The 17,471-nt window shown below is 36.5% G+C and overlaps 3 protein-coding genes across 3 annotated transcripts; all 3 read right to left on the minus strand.

Moving 5' to 3' along the window:
• Window positions 1–1,594: 1,594 nt before the first annotated feature.
• LOC145255510 (ATP-dependent DNA helicase Pif1-like) lies at window positions 1,595–2,530 on the minus strand. The gene has a single exon (XM_080113972.1). It carries the CDS (start codon window positions 2,528–2,530, stop codon window positions 1,595–1,597), a length of 936 nt encoding a protein of 311 aa, XP_079970098.1.
• Window positions 2,531–2,730: 200 nt separating this feature from the next.
• On the minus strand, window positions 2,731–3,201 carry LOC145255511 (uncharacterized). The gene has a single exon (XM_080113973.1). The coding sequence runs from the start codon at window positions 3,199–3,201 to the stop codon at window positions 2,731–2,733; it is 471 nt and encodes a 156-aa protein (XP_079970099.1).
• Window positions 3,198–3,551, minus strand: LOC145255512 (uncharacterized). The gene has a single exon (XM_080113974.1). It carries the CDS (start codon window positions 3,549–3,551, stop codon window positions 3,198–3,200), a length of 354 nt encoding a protein of 117 aa, XP_079970100.1.
• Between the last annotated feature and the right edge of the window lie 13,920 nt (window positions 3,552–17,471).

A 17,471-nucleotide genomic window follows, 5' to 3' on the forward strand; every position in this document is an offset into this window, starting at 1 on the left:
TATTATTTTGGTTTGTAATTCAACCGCTCTATTTGATCCCTAGAATATTTCTAAGGCACTGGAATCTAAAGCATCTAATTTCCCCCCTTGGCTTATTTTCATAAGATAAGTTTCACTTGCAGATAGCAGTGCAGAAAAACGTTGTCGTTATAAAATCTTTATTCAGATCTGAGGTTGAATTTGTTAAATTCTTCTGAGGCCTTACTTATCTTGCACTGCAACTCATAGTCCATACTGCCTTCCTTGTTTCTAGAGCTTTCTAAGTAGCTATATTTTTTATAAAAACGTTTGTAGGTGACAGATGGACCTTGCTGACAATGCTTTGTAAGTCAGAGGCATTCTCTCTCTAGCAGCATTTTGCTTTTTACTGTTTTTCATCCTAATCAAGACGTATTTCAACTTAACGGACTTAAAGGGGCTACTATTTGGGATTGTGAGGAGTTTAGTATTGAGATAGATAGATAGATAGATAGATAGATAGATAAATGTGTTCCGCTAGTATATATATATATATATATATATATATATATATATGGGGAAAATATGACAACCCGTGACCCGTTGGGTCACTCAGTGTTGAGAAATTATAGCAACATTTAATAAATCCAATAAACGTGATTGATACGACTGCTGGTTGTTGGCCCATTATATATATATATATATATATATATATATATATATATATATATATATATAAATATATATATATATATATATATATATAATGTTTTTGTTTAAGAAAGTTATAAAAACAAATATTTCTTATATGGCTAAAGCTACCGATATATCATTTTTAACATGATTCCAGGCATATACTCAAAAAACATATTTAAAAAAATATCTGGAGTGAAAAATGCCATTTATGGATTGTTGGGGTACTGGAATAGTTTTTGTGAATAAAATTAACTACTTACACTGCAAATAGTAGGCCTGTTGGCTTGTTAAGCCTTATAGGAGGGATGCTATTTCATAATGAACAGACGTTCATTTTGTTTTAATAATAATAATAATCATAATAATAATAATAATAATAAAAGTTTTATAAAAGATAATCAAATGAACAATTCAAGACATATACACAATAAAATAGTTTCAAAACAAACATAACATATAAAGTATTATTTTATATTTTAAACAATGAACAACAGAAAGTTTCAAGATATATACACCCAAAGAAAATTTTAAAAGATACATAACATATAAAGTGAAAAATCCATTTCTTTTACAAAACAAAAGAACATTAATGGAAGGAATGCTTCCTCATAATACTAACTTAGAACATTTGTATTTACAATATTTTTAGCAAAAGGTGCATTCTTAAGGAACACTTTGACATTTTATTTTCTCCTCCCTCTGCTTAGTGCTACATATAACTGCCCGTGCTGAAATACCGTCATCTCTATGTAAATCAAAACATTGTCCATTGTTTGCCCTTGTGCTTTATAGTTATGGCAAAATATGACTGAACTGGGAATTGCATTCGTTGTAGTGGTATTCCGTCATTTTCTGATAATATGAATTTTACTCTTGGAATGAGGACTATTTCATCTTTAAATGCAGATGTAATAATTTTGCCTACTAATAAATTGTTATGCTACTCCTCAATTATCAATCGTGTACCGTTGCACAGACCGGGATGATCCAAGTTTCTCATCATCATAATAGGAGACCCTTTTTTAAGCTCCAGTTTATGAGGCGGTAAGCCTGACATCTCCAAAGAGTCGAGGAACTCTATAGGGAAATGAGTTGCGTTTGTGCCATCACATACAGAATTGAATGAGCAATATTCCTTCATGTTTCCAGGGAAACGTCTGATGCAGATGGAATTGATGTTTCTAACAGATTCGTTGACTGGCACTAAAACACATTTTTTAGAAAAGAGTTCAGCAGAATTCTCAAATGAAGGATATATGAAATCAATACTGTCTTCGATTCTCCTAAAAGGTAAAACCATATCTTTGGGGAGTTCAATTTCACCGTTGTTATTCTTCTGGAGTTTATCTTCTCCAACATCTATTAAAAATCGTGAATACATAAGTCCATCTTCATCAACACACATGTTATTTTTCAAATCAAATTTCCTGAACTTGCGCCACAATTTTTTTATGCAAGCATTTTCAACATCTGCATAATTGCCTCTTTTCACTACAGGGAGGAGTTGCCGGAAGTCACCACTGCAGGCGATTAAAATCCTTCCAAAAGGAGCATTATTTTTGCAAACATCCTGCAGAGTTCGATCCACTGTTTGAAAGCTCTCTCTCCTCATCATTGGACACTCGTCCCACACAATAATCTTGGTATTTCTGAGCAAATTTGCAGTGTCTGAATTTCTGGCAATATTACATAGATTATTATCTTTGATAGTAAGAGGAATTTTGAACCTTGAATGTGCTGTTCTCCCTCCAGGCATCAATGTTGCGGCTATACCAGATGATGCCACAGAAAGGGCAATATCACCACTGCTTCTCACTTTAGCAAGAATTAGGTTGTTGAGAAAAGTTTTTCCTGTGCCTCCTGGAGCATCTATCATTTTCTAATATCTCTGTTTAAGCAATCACAAATAAATTCATACACATTCCTTTGTTTAGGATTCAACAAAGGTTCCTTTTCTTCCACAAACTCTCTTTGCTCATCTGTGTTGTACTGCCGTTCAAAGAGGAACTCTCTGTTGTTGACAACGTGATGAAAATGAAGGTTTTGTGGTGCTGGTAAGTTGAACTGCTGCAGATTTTAACCAAATGTGTCAAGCTTTTCTTGCAGATATGAGAGGGCTTGATTATAATGCTTTCCATTTATTAATAAGGTATTATCATACAATGTTCTTTGCTCCAGATGATGGAAATCCTCTGACATTGAGTCCTTAAATATTTCCCAAAGATCAATTGGGTTGTTGATTTCACAATTCACAAAGAGCATAACAAATAAATCTCTCATGGCCCTGGGAAATCTTGTTCTTTCCGCCTTTTCCATCGTGTGCTGACAGTGAGCATCATCATGCAGCAATCCTTTCTCTCTGCATGCATCTTTGAATGAAGGCAATATTACACCATGGACTGTTTTGAGTTCATCAAAAGACATTGGTCCTTTAACATGATGAAGCAGTAACCTCATATAGTACAAGTCCCAACTGTTGGGAGAAACTGTGTATACACGTCCTATGACGTTTGCTTCAGATATGTGAGGATGCAGTTGTACTCTCATTCCTGCTTTTCTTCTTTGCCATTTTTATTATTCCACACACAGAATCGTGGAATGTCAACATAGTATAGTGTTTTTGCAAAAGGATCACGGACACAAAGATCAAAGAATTCCGTGAGTGTAGTCTTGGTCATATTGTTATTGTGTTGGATAGTTTCATTTTCTTGGTAGAATACCTGTTGCTGCTCACGAAGATGTACTTGGAGACGAATCACAGCAGGTTCTCTATTATGAATGGGAAAGCCAAGAATAGTAGAAACAGTCTCCGATGGACCAATATACCTACCAGTTAAGTACTGTGTCACTTCATCCTCACGGTTTACTTCAAAACAAAGTTGGTTACTGCCCTTCATTGTGTATTTAATGATATATTTTATTGAGTGCACAAAAGAGCATCTTTCAACATTTAAGTGACAGCTGAAGATTTTTAGTAACTGCAAATTATGAGGAACAACCCATTCATTTGTAATATTTTGGTGTGGTCTCCCTTCTTTATGTCCATGATGTCCACCCATTTCATGAGATCGGCGTCAGTAAACGGGATAACAATCCTCTCCACACCTTGTAGTTGCTTTGTAGAAGTGTAGAATACATTCTGGTGTAATTTTCCAGCAGCCTTAACAATGTCCTCAATGTATTTGCTGTAATTCATTAATGCTTAGGATATCTCTTGCTACACCGTCCGTCCTTCCAACATGGTGACTTGTTAGTGCAATATGGGCCATGGATCATGTGCTGCAGTACCGACTGGTGCCCCTGAAAGTCTTCATTGGGGTTAGGAATCTCAGCTTGCACAAATCTGTCATATTCTTGTGGTCTTGGTTTCGAGTTCTCACCCATCCATAATAAACAATGCAAGTACGGAAGACCTCACTTCTGATATTCAACACTGAGAACATAAGCAATACATTTGCCAAAAAGACCTTGGGTACCAGTCAAGTACTTTATGAATTTTTTTCTCTTTAGGTCAAACACACGAGCTATCAAATCTGGTCTGTCATTGGGTTGTTGATTCAAAAACAAATGCTCCTTTATTTCTGGCCAGTTAGGGTTGCATGTCATGGTGATAAAAAATGTAGCATTTCCATAACGTCGTACATACATCATGGCATCTTGACACCGTTCCATCATGTATCTTGGTCCTCCAACGAATGTTGAAGATCGAATGATTCTCCTTCCAACATTGCTAAAATCATCATCATCATTTAGTGCATCAACACAGGTGGTACATCTGAGAGTGGATTGGTTCAGTCGAATATAATTCAACCTCTCAGCCTCAATTTTTGCAGCCATATCAACCAAAAACTGTTGCAACAAACACCCACCTCTCAAGAGATGATTAAATTCATTTTCATGAACCATAATTCGATAGGCATAGTAACGCATTGCAGTTAATTTTTTGTTATTGATCATTTGCATCTGTTGGTGCCAACCGTCTTCTCCAGATGGAAAGAACAGGACATACTAAAGAGGGTCATACGATCAGTAGGATTCAGATATAGTTTGCAGTTGTCCTCCTCTGTGTGTAAGAACAATGTGCCGTGAGGATGAACGTGGCTCATTATTATTTTGAATGATGATAGCCACCTCGTTGGCAACTTGCTTATTGAATCTCATGCTCTTTAGTTGGCCTCTTGTCAGGATCGATTTCAATTGTTGCATTAGGAAGGTTTTTTATTTCTTCTTTAGCCTCAGTGTCAAGATGTATTGATTGTGCTGTCTTGGAATGTTTTCCAATAATTCAACAATGTTGCGTTGAATGATAACATTTTGCAATATTTTCAATCTAATTGCAATGCTGTCTTGTGAATCCAAAAAACATATCTGAATGTACTGAGCTTGTTCTTCATGGTCAGGGATAAGTGATCCAATATAATGATGAACTTTGCCTTGGATCACAACAGAAGGATTCCAAACATTTCTATGACTGATTTCCTTTGCTGCAAAAGAAGTCATTTGAAAAAGACAGTTATATTGTCTTATGTTTTTCCTAAATTCATTAGCAATGGGTTCATCACTGCTGAATAAATGATGGATCTCAGGAGGCAAAGGCTGAAGATTTTGTAACTGAACTTTGCCTTTCATACAGCAAAAATTTGCAGTTTCTCTGCAGTGGGGACAAATCTTGGTCATGTGGCCAACATCTGCGGAGAGATTTTGCATCAACCTCAAATTGTTCCTCATATTCTGATGATGTAATCGCTCGACTCTTTCTGCTTCTGTTCCTTCACTTCTATTATATCTCTGCATTTTTCTTTGACTGTTGAGGTGCTGCTCTCTGTGCCCTAATGTTTCTTCAATTCTATTTTGCCTATTTCTTTCTCTCTGACTATTCCGGCGCTGCTCTCTCTCTTCAAATGTCTCTTCATTTCTGCTTTGCCTATCTCTTTCTCTCTGACTGCTTAGGCGTTCTTCTCGCTCCTCTAGTGTCTCTTCATTTCTATTTCGCCAAAGTCTTTCCCTCTGACGGTTGAGGCGCTCTTCTCGATGCTCCTCCGTCTCTTCATTTCTATTTCGCCTGCTGCTTTTTCTCTGACTGTTGAAGGTTCTTCTCGCTGGTCCTCTGTCTCTTCATTTCTATTTCGGCTGTCTCTTTCTCTCTGACTGCTGAGGTGCTGTTCTCGCTGGTCCTGCGTCTCTTCATTTCTATTTTTCCTCTGTTTTTCTCTCTGACTTCTTAGACGCTGCTGCCTTTCTTCCTGTGTTTCAGCATTTCTTCTTCGCTTGTCCCTTTCTTTTTGTCGTTGGAGGTGGATTTCTCTTTCTTCTTCAGTTTCAGTTCTTCTTCTTTTTGGTCTGCTTGGTCCTGCATCACAGCTTGGATTTTTATTAGCCACTTGTGGTCTTGTAACTTTGCGTTTAGGCATGATCTGAGGGGAAATACATTATTTCAATTTTCTTCTTCATTAGTAGTAGTAGTATTAGTAGTAGGAGAAGTAGTAGAGTAGTAGTAGGGAAAATACATGTCAACCAGTAGTAGTAATAGTAGGATAAGGAAGAGGAGGCGTAGTAATAGTAGTAGTAACAGGAGGAAGAGGGGGTGTAGTAGTAGTAGTTGTAAAGAGGAGAAGTTATAGTAGTAGCAAGAAGAGGAGGCATAGTAGTAGGAGGAGGATAGTGCACAAGCAAACAAGCAAACAACCAAGAATGACAGAGTTTTAGTATTATATATAGATATGGGGAAAATATGCCTATATATATATATATATATATAGTCATCCACATACAGTACTGTTTCGCTGTTTCACAGCTCATCAGTGCGGCTAGACAGGCAACTACCTCAAGCCAGGATTGAAACCCGACCGTTTATACGGCAGTCAAGGCTCCTAACCATTACGCTATTGGCGGCTGCTTGAACGAGTAGTGAGTTTAATATATATATATATATATATATATATATATATATATATATATATATATATATATATATATATATATATATATATATATATATATATATATATATATATATATATATATATATATATATATATATATATATATATATATATATAGTTAAACTTCTGCATGCCAGCACAGTCAAGGAAATAGAAGACAGGAAGGGAGTTTCAAAGTCTAGTAATCTGAGGGGAGAAACTATTAGAATAGATTGCTTTCCGGCATCTAGGGGCCTCAAAAATTAAGAAATAGGATTTTGCTGTTTGTTGAATTGGTCGGGAATATATATGTTAAGGGCGCTCAAGTGCTATGGATTCATCAAAGCATATTCCATTAAAATACTTGAAAACAAGTACAATGATGAACACTGCAGCGATGGGACAGAGGTTGGAGCTTGGTTGACAGTGATGTACCTATTATAATGGCCACTCTTTTTTATTCTGTCTAGAAGTGACAGATTAGTAGCAGATACATTTGTTCAGATGTAGCAATAATGCTCCATAAATGGCAATAGTTGCTTTGTAGAAGTGTAGAATACATTCTGGTGCAGGTAATTTTCCAGCAGCCTTAACAATGTCCTCAATGTATTTATTCTAATTCATGTTGCCTATGAATCTTAAATCGGAGAGTTTGAAGGATCTTTCAACTAGAGCAATCGGTGGTTTAGAAGGTTTTAAAAATAAAGAAACTTAGTTTAAATAGCATTAAATGGTACCATCCACTCACGATCCCATTCCGATACCGACTGAAGATTGTTTTCTAACATCTCTCATTGACTTGGATATGAGTACATTCATTTTCACCTCATGTCTGTTATAGAGCAAGGTGTCATCAGCAAATATACTCATCTCCAACACATTTTTATCCGTGATTTCATTTATGAATATAAAAAATAGTAGGTCCAAGAATCTTGGGGCATACTTACATTAACATCATGCTGTTTTGATATATGAACATCAAGAATTTTTTTATATAAAAGATCTTATAAACCTATGTCATTACTAACTTTCTGTTATTACAAAATATCTTGGCATGTAACCCTAACTTTATTTTTACTTTGAAAAATTCTATCTTCTTGCTTAACCATGCATAGAATTTTCTTTTTTTTTTTAACCTTATTTGTACACATATGAATATTGCACATATGAATATTGCACATATGAATATTGCACATATGAATATTGCTACACTGATTCACTCAACTTTCCGCCTGGAGCTAACACAAAACAAACAGCGTTAATTTTAGAAAAAACAAATTTTTCCTTAGAAATATTTAAAAACAAGGCAATGTAAATAAGAATAAAAATATGAGAATTACAGACATTTATCTGATATTTTTTAGATGAGGAGTGATAATTTCGTGCATTTGAAATATTTCGACTACTATTCTCATTTTGCATGTTGTACCATATTTCAACCAACTTAATTTCCGACATTCTTCAGCTGCATCTTGTCAAATTCAAGAATTAATATGGAATTTTGAACTAAACTCTTTAGCTACACAAACATCTGTCACAATGGATAAAGGTGTTAAGTAACAAGCAGATAGATTCTGGATAGTTTGAAGATACACTCCTCACTACAGACGATACTAATTAAGAACAATATTTTTTAAAAATCAGTTAAAACTCCTTACCAATTATCGGTGAAAATAAATACGGGTTGCCACAGTTACACCTGAACATAAAGCGTGCCGCCATTCATCACCAAGAAAGACAGAGTTTTTTTAATCTAAAAAGTCATTTCAAGTACAGAAAAAGGATGGTGTTTGTGTGTGTGTGTGTGTGTGTGTGTGTGTCTGTGTGTGTGTCTGTGTGTGTGTGTGTGTGTGTGTGTGTGTGTGAGAGAGAGAGAGAGAGAGAAAGAGAGAGAGAGCACCGGATCCTTCCTTACATTCAAAAAAAAAAAAAAAGAAATGAAAAAAAAAATTCTCCCGGGTTGCGTTGTTAAGTCTTATATAATTGGTGTATTTTATGTTTTATTATTACTGTGATCATTAGTGCTACTTAAAATATCTTTTTAACTTGGTTTTCAGAATTTGCATTCGTATTTTTCAAAAATAGAAATATTGCAGACGTATGTTAAAATGCCCCCAAGACATTTCCATAAGAATTAGTACTGATGGATGGATGGATGGATGGATGGATGGATGGATGGATGGAGAGAGAGAGAGAGAGAGAGAGAGAGAGAGAGAGAGGAAATACACTCCTGCTTATATAGAGAAAAATACAAGTTCAATTCAAAAATGTTTAAATTCAGCGTTATTTCTTGCGGTTAATGATAGTTTTGCGGTTTTGCTAATCGTGTTGCCGGGTTCGAATCTGTCGACTGGTGTTAATCGTGACACCCGGCACTGAAGATTCCCGAGAGGATGAAACACTAGTCTGTAGGTATTTAATTAATCTAGTAAATAATTATATATATATATATATATATGAGTCGTAGACGACGAAACACGTGTCAGTGGATAATTACATTTTAAAAATAATATATACACCGCTCCCCATGTGGGGGTACCAAATTGGTTAAAAAGGGAAAATTATTCCCAACTCGCATTTAGGTAAAAATGCACTTTCGTAAATAATTGAATTCATTGAAAACATATCGCTAAAACCAAAACAAAACAACATCTCTCTCTCCCTCCCTCTCTTTCTCTCTCTCTCTCTCTCTCTCTCTCTATATATATATATATATATATATATATATATATATATATATATATATATAGATAGATAGATAGATAGATAGATAGATAAAAACGGACAAACCGAGTTATGTGTTCACCAACGTTTCATCTTTATTTCGAGACTTCCTCTGGATGAATGAAATCTTGAAATAAAGACGAAACGTTCATGAACCCATAACTCAGTTTGTTCTTTTTATTTCTCTATTTTATCGGAATACTATTTCCCATTATTCTCAGCATGTAATATATATATATATATATATATATATATATATATATATATATATATATATATATATATATATATATATAAAGAGAGAGAGCGGGGGAAAAGAGAAAGACAGAGTATTTTCGCTCTCTTTTTAGCCAGTTTCATACCCTCTCTCTCTCTCTCTTTCTCTCTCTTTCTATATATATCCAAACGTGTTTTAAACCTTGGATAACGAAAGGGAGCTGACGAATCTATCGGTGATTTATCCCCAAACCAGGATAATCGGATTGCTAAAACCCGGTGCTCTTAACAGGCATTTTAATGTATCGATTTTAAATAGAATAATTGATATATGCTCTCGTGTAATCTATGATCAAGCACTTTATTGTTTTTTGGGTTTTTTTTAACTATCTTGTAATCTTTCTTTTTTACTTCACTGCTCATCAAGGCCCAGAGGCAAGGGTAAGGGTTAATGAGTGGTAGGTAAATACCGTGATAGAACTTGGGTAGGGGTTTATTATATAAGAGGACGGCTCAACAAGAACTTATTTATTTATCAAACGACCATGTTATAGTCAGCTGGGAAGCAGCCGGACAGTATTGGATTCCATAGGCAGAAAATTCTAGGAAAGAAACTTTGCTTGTGGAATTTCCATTTAATTTTAGGCATAGATAGAGAGTCAGGCGAATTTTTTAAAGTTGTTGTAGATAGACAAGTATTTGTTGCAAATGTTTTACAGGGGGGGGGGCATAGATTGAATCTCAATTGAACACCTACCATAAAAGTAATGACAGAGCAGAGATAGACTTGCAGTGTCTCTTCTGTGAGAAAGAGGAAGTAGAGAGATGAAAAGCTCCTCACCCACCAGATATTATACTCTGTGAAAACAGGAAACGGTACTCTTAGAAGCTGCTCCCTCGATGTGTCAATAGTACTTCATCTTAGGACGTATTTTATTCTTGTAGAGGATTGCATCGGAAGTGAAATACTTTCTGGAGTGCAATCATTTTTTTCAGTGATTACAACTTGATGTAGGTTTTCCATTTTAGGTCAGGGGTGAAAGTCAGTTCCAGAAGTTTGTCAAAGTAGGGTGCTTCCTCAAGACGAGAGACATTTATTTCAATTGGGGCCAAGTGGGGATTTGAGCATTAAGATTAAAAAGATAGAAGTTTGGTTTTGAATATACTAAAGATGACAAGCTATTTTTATCACATTTTACTACACACTCTTAGGTCAGAGGAGAATCAGAAAAGATCTTGGTCTTTGCCAGCCTTTGGAGTGTTGCCATGGTAGTAATATCTTTTTTTTTAATTACATTTTCACCCCAAACAAGGCACATTGCCACTTTGGTGTAGGGGGCTACTATCAGGGGCAACAACTACTGGGGTGCTATGTTGGGATTTGGGCAGCAAGATGTTGGTTCACGTTACACTTGAACTTCTGCACGTCAGTACAGTTGGGGAAGCAGGGACCTGGAATGGAATTCCAGAGTCTAGCGGTTCTGGGGAAGAAACTACTGGAGTAGAAAAATCTTTTATATCTAGGGATCTCTACTGTGTGGGGGTGAGCTTTAGCTGCCTGTCGAGGATGTCTACGCCATGGGGGCACAAGTGTCTGCAGTTCGCCAGAGCATTCACCATTAAAATACTTGTAGAACAGGCAGAGGGATGCAACATTTCGTCGATGGGACAGAGGCTGAAGCTTAGATACCAGTTCACGGCCTATCAGATTGACGACTCTCTTTTGAACCTTGTCTAGGAGCGAGAGACTAGTAGCAGATGCACCAGCCCAAATGTGACAGCAATACTCCATACATGGGCGAATGGTGGCCTTATAGAGGTACAGGATACTTTTAGGTGTTAGTAGTTTTCTAGCATGGTAGAGAGAGCCCAGCTTCTTTGCAGCGGCCCTGGCAATGCTTTCAATGTAATTGTTCCAACTCATGCTTTCTGTGAACGTTAGGCCAAGCAGTTTGAAAGATGTACTCTCAGATAAAGAGTCACTGGCCATTGCTATTAGTGGCAGAGGTTTCTTGTAATTATTGAAGGAAACCAGTTTAGTCTTGGCAGCATTGAATGTGATCATCCATTTTTGTCCTCATTCCACTACCGATTGGAGGTCATCCTCTAGTGTTTCTGCCATTTCTTTAGATATGTGTTCAATTGCTTTCCTGTCATTCCTGTTATAGAGTGTGGTGTAATCAACATATATACCCATCTCAGAGGCAATTTCGTCGGGGAGGTCATTAATGAATATTAGGAACAATAGAGGTTCAAGGATAGACCCCTGAGGCACTCCTGCATTTATATCATATTGTTTAGATGTACGACCGTCGAGGACAACCTGGATTTTTCTCTTATCTAAGGAGGATTTAATTATGTTAAGTATTCAGCCAGTGATACCGTATGATTTAATTTTCCTGAGGAGACCCTCATTCCATACCCTGTCAAAAGCCTTAGATATATCTAGAGCTACCGCTCTGTCCTCCCTCGCTTTGTCCAGTGAATGGTATATACGTTCAGAGATTACAGTGAGGATGTCTGCTGTGGAACGGGCTTGTCTAAATCCATATTGTTTGTCAGTCAGAAGTTTAGCATCTGTAAGGCGATGGACTAGAGCATGAATGTTGATGAATGATCGTAGAATATGATTTGGGAGATTATTGCTGAAGAGTGGTGGACTCAGGATGGATCCTTGAGACACACCAGCATTAATACTGTGATCTTCGGATTTCTGACCATTAATAAATCTATCAGAGAAAAAGGGTTTGCTGGTTTAAACGACATTTCTAGCCATTCTGTAGCTGGGAATCTTGTTAAGTAAGTCTTTATGCCAAAACCTATCAAATATCTTAGATATTTAAAAATAAAAGAAATGTTATTGTTATTTCACCTCAAACAAGGCATAAAGCCACTTAGTCATGAGTGGCTACTTATTTGGGACCAGATTTGCAGGGATACTATTTAAGGAGTTGTGCAGCGAGATGTCTGTTCACATTACACTTGAATTTCTGCATGTCAATATAGTTAGGGAAAGAGGGGCCTGAGAGGATATTCCAAAGTACAGCAGACCGAGGGAAAAATCTATTCCAATAGAAAGCTTTATGGCATCTAGGGATTATTACAGTGTAGGGGTTGGATTTTGCTGTTTATTGGGTTTGTCGAGGGTATTGTCGTCAAGAGAGTACTAGTGCTTAGAGTTCGTCAGAACACTTGCCATTGAAACACTTATAAAATAGGCACAAGGATGCCACGTTTCAGCGATGGGATAGAGGTTGGAGTTTAGTTGATAGTTCGGGACCTATTAGGTTGGCGACTCTTTTTTGAATCCTGTCTAAGAGTGGGAGACTAGTGGCAGATATACCAGCCCAGATATGGCAACAATACCCCATTCATGGGTGAACTGTGGTTTTGTAGAGATACAAGATACTCTCAGGTGTAAGTAGCCTTTTAGCATGATAGAGAGAGCCCACCTTCCTCGTTCCAATTCATGTTGTCTGTGAATGTTAACCCTAGCATCTTGAGAGAAGTACTTTCAAGCAGTGTATCATTAGCCATGGCAATCAGTAGTTGAGAAGGTTTCTTGTAATTATTAAAGGAAATAAACTTAGTCTTGGCAGCATTGAATGTTACCAACCAGTTACAGACCCATTCCACTACAGACTAGAGGTCTTCGTCTAGGGTTTTAGCAATTTCCTTAGATATGTGTTCATTAGTTTTACACTCATGTCTATTATAGAGTGTAGTGTCATCAGTAAATGTCTTCATCTCAGAAAAAAATTTATCAGGAAATTAATTTACGAATATCAGGAATAATAAAGGTTCAAGGATTGACCCTTGTGGCACACCTGCATTCATATCATGTTGTTTTGATTTACCTGGATTTTTCTCTTATCTAACGATTTGATTATGCTAAGTATACATCCAGCGATACTATATGATTTTAGCTTCATGAGAAGACCATCGTGCCAAATCCTGTCAAATAAGAGTTATTGATCAGAAAATTAGGCCTGCGTCAATAGATTCATTGATCTTGTATGATATTACTGCCAGCACATCAGCTGATATCTTGCAGAATTGAAACCATGAATAGGTTATTTTTGCTGAGGTGAGTGACAACTTCTCTATTTAACACAGACTCAAGCAATTTACTCATGATGCACAGGAGACTGATTGGCCTATACTGAGAAGCAGAAGAACGATCATCTGTATTTTTAAATACTGAGCAGACTGTCAAAGTTTTTTAGAGAGTTGCAAAGCATCTCTCCTTAAAGCAGCATTTAAACAATTTTGTTAGTATACGAACTTGTTTGGGTTTCAGATTTTTGAGCACTATAATTAGAATGTTATCAGAGCCAGTTGCTTTGCTGGAATCAAGATTCTTCTGACATCATCTTGGAGTCTGGCATCATCTTGGACAGTTATATAGATGTCACACAGAGTATTTTCAGTCCTGTGAGGAAATTTAGGGGACAGGCGACCCTGATCACACTGACATTTCTAAAAACACCTTCAGTCTCTGAATATCCATTTTGTTTAAAGCAATTAAAATAGTGATTCCTGTGAGCAGTGCTAGTGGCATATTCAGGAGTGTACCACGATTGGCTATTTGGTTTCAGTCTGAATTTATTTTTAGAGTATATAGTATTTAGTAAGCTAATCTGTTATATCGGATGCTATAGAAGGCACATCCTTTTTGAATATGAGCAGAAAGATATTTCTGATTTAAGTGTATGGAACTGTCCCAGTCGTCCATCGAGTAGCGATACACAGTGCAATGGACAGGGACATCTGAGGTTTTGTTATTCTTTATTTTAATCTTCATTGAGACAACCGAGTGGTTAGAGGATCCCAGTGGAGACAGAATGGAGGATGAGCACAGTTCATGGCAAATTGTTCGATAAAGATCTAGAAGACTTGCAAATTGTCCATCAGCATCGGGAGCACGAGTGAACAATCTGGGTTAGATCATAGGCGAGAGAGAAATCATGACAGAACCTCCCTACATCACCTGTCTTGTTTGAGTGGATCAGCCATTCAACATTGTGAGCATTGAAATCCTCACAGACGTGAATGTTGGCAGAGGGATGAGTAGACAGGTTATGGTCAATTTTTTCCATTATACTCTCAAAGATAGTGACTTCATTGTTTATGGGGACGGTATAGGGTAGATATGAATGTGGTGCTGTATAGGGAAGATATGAATGTAGGGCAGTTTGGAGTCTTTAGTAGAGATGTTGCTGTCACTAATGTAGGTACATATTTTATGTCCATGGCGATGTCGAAGGTCAGGTTTGGGGGTTAAGTTAGAATAGCCTTTAATTGAGAAATCATTTAAGGAAGCTGAATCAATGTCAGTTACATATAGGAATAAGAGGTCAGGTTTTCTGTCTAATAATTCGGTTTAAACCTCTGGAAGGTTGAGAACGTAGACCCCTGGTGACGAAGAAGCAGACCTGATAGTGTGGATCTATGTTTAAAATTTGGGTTCTGGCTTTAATCTTTTTAAAATTGATTTTTTGATTCATGGTGAGGTTGAGAAGCTTTGTAGAAGAGGCCAACAAAATTATTGAGAAAAGAGCATGAAGAGAAAGGTAGAGAGAGAAAGTAAAGTTCTTTTTTTACAAATAATGAAGGAAATACTATAACAACTCCCACTGATGTGGCATCAAGAGACTCCATCAGAGACTGCTGTACGTTTCAGATTCTATTCACTAAATAACAATACAGTAGTCTCACTTGCTGATAGGACAGCCTCATTTGGAGTTACACCAATGAAGAGGACTCCAGCCCAGTTAAAAACATTTACCTCCAGTACACTTATTAGTGACATGGCAACAAGCGTTGAATGAAAGAAAAAATGAAAGAATGAAAGAAAGAATAACTTAGAAAGTTCTCTCCAATTACTATTCATACAAGACTGCCGACCTGAAGGACAGCATTTTTCCCTTCTTTGTCAGATTATTTTAAAACAAGTATTAATAAAACAATGTCCTCAGTCTTTGGAAAGATCATGAGCAAAATTATCGCTCCATCAGTCTCCCTTTGCTCTTCACTAAATTTTTTAATGTGAGATGATATAATTATTTCAACAGCATCGCAGCGCACATGGGCTATGCAAGCCAACAAACCGGAAATCCAAGACTCATGTTTTGGCCTCATTTGGACTCATCAGTTAAATATAATCAAACTCTGAATTTGAAACCAAATCTCTTGTATGTGAGTCGAATATCCTGTCTCCTGAGCAACTGCACCACATACAAGAAAGTCTGATGACTAAAACAGATCAAGTAAACTATGACGAATATGACTATAAATACCTATTTCGTTAAAAAAAAGGCATGTAGTCATCCAGCCACTGGTAACCCAAGCTGATGTCTCACAAACACAATTTTTACATTCGCTTGAATGATATAATCAAATATGCTAACGGAGCAAGCAAATTAATATTAGAATTTTCAGAATCTTAGATGATATAATTATTTCCATAGTCAAACAGGGTCGCAGCTCACACAAGCCATGCAATACAACAAACCTGAAGTAAAAAATAAACCTTTGTGCCGGAATAATCAATCCGTGTAAGGGTGAGTAAAACTAACCTTTTTTCTGATCAGTATTATTCATTTGCTGTGGATATCCTAACGATCATCCCTGAATGCATATATCATGCACTGAACAAGGCTGGTAAAACAAGAGCAATAATGTTTGATATATCCAAAGACTTTCACAAGGTCTGACATAAAAGTCTTCACATGAAAATTAATGTGAACCGTATTACAGACGAATATTTAATGTAATAAAATCTTTGTCAGTCAAAATAAAAATCCAAGTTGTTCTCGATGACTGTACAGTCAAACAACATGACATTAATGCGTGCGTACATAAGAGGTCGATCCTTGAAAATTATTATTTCTGATTTTCATAAACGACCTTCCTGATGTAATTGTGTCTGTGATTGATATATTTGCTGATAACACCACGCTCTATTGTCAATGTGTCAGTAAAACGAACGCGCATACTCAGCCACAGTGAATCCTAAGAAAATAACCCCAGCCTGTAGTTGAATGGAGACATAAATACATGGTTAGATTTAATTATACAATTAGACAAAGCTCATTTGATTTAACAATTATATGAAACATTTTCAACCACCGATTGCTATGACTAATGGTTTGCTATCTGAGAATCCATCGCTCAAAATCCTCGACTTAACATTCACAACTAACATGAATTGAAAGAAATACATAGAAGACATTGCTAAGAAGGTAGGCTCACTCTAGTGTGCTAAATATTTCTAATACCTGCCAGCATCCTATATTTTTGTAAAGCCACCATTCACCCATACATCGAATATCGTTGCCACATTTGGGCTGGTGCACCAAGCACTAGTCTTTTCTTTATAGGCAGAGTTAATACCAGAACCTTTAACCTTATATGCCCCTCTAATAGCTTCTTTCCCTGAAGTGTTAGCCTTTGAAATTCTTTCTCTGCTCCCTATTTTTCTGACTGTACCAACGTGCAGTTAAAAAGACTAGACTACGAACCACCGGATGCCATAACCCAAGATTGAAAAAGAGATTGGGTGGCGAGATGCATGGTGAGTGATCCAAGTGATTTCACTCATTCGCTGGTGTTCTATAACAATCGTGTGGATTTCCTTTAGAAAATCAATTTATCTCAAATGTAATATTATGGAGTACAACTTGCCTATCAAAGACAAATGTGTCATTATTCACTTATTATCACATGTGCAAATGTTTATAATTCTTAACAAATATAAAATTATTTATGGAGACGGTTTATGTCAAATATTTTTTAATGTTACATTTGAAAACGATCATGTCATAGCCCTTAGAGATGTAATCTTGTGCTAAGGCGTTCCACAGATGAGAAATTCTGGTAAATAAACTCTGTTCATGGAAATTCTGTCTGATGTCAAACAAACATAACAAAAATGAAAAGGTCTTTGCAACGGTG

The sequence above is a fragment of the Euprymna scolopes genome, chromosome 31, assembly GCF_053919585.1.
Source record: "Euprymna scolopes isolate OS-2025 chromosome 31, ASM5391958v1, whole genome shotgun sequence".
Classification (NCBI taxonomy): Eukaryota; Metazoa; Mollusca; class Cephalopoda; order Sepiida; family Sepiolidae; genus Euprymna; species Euprymna scolopes.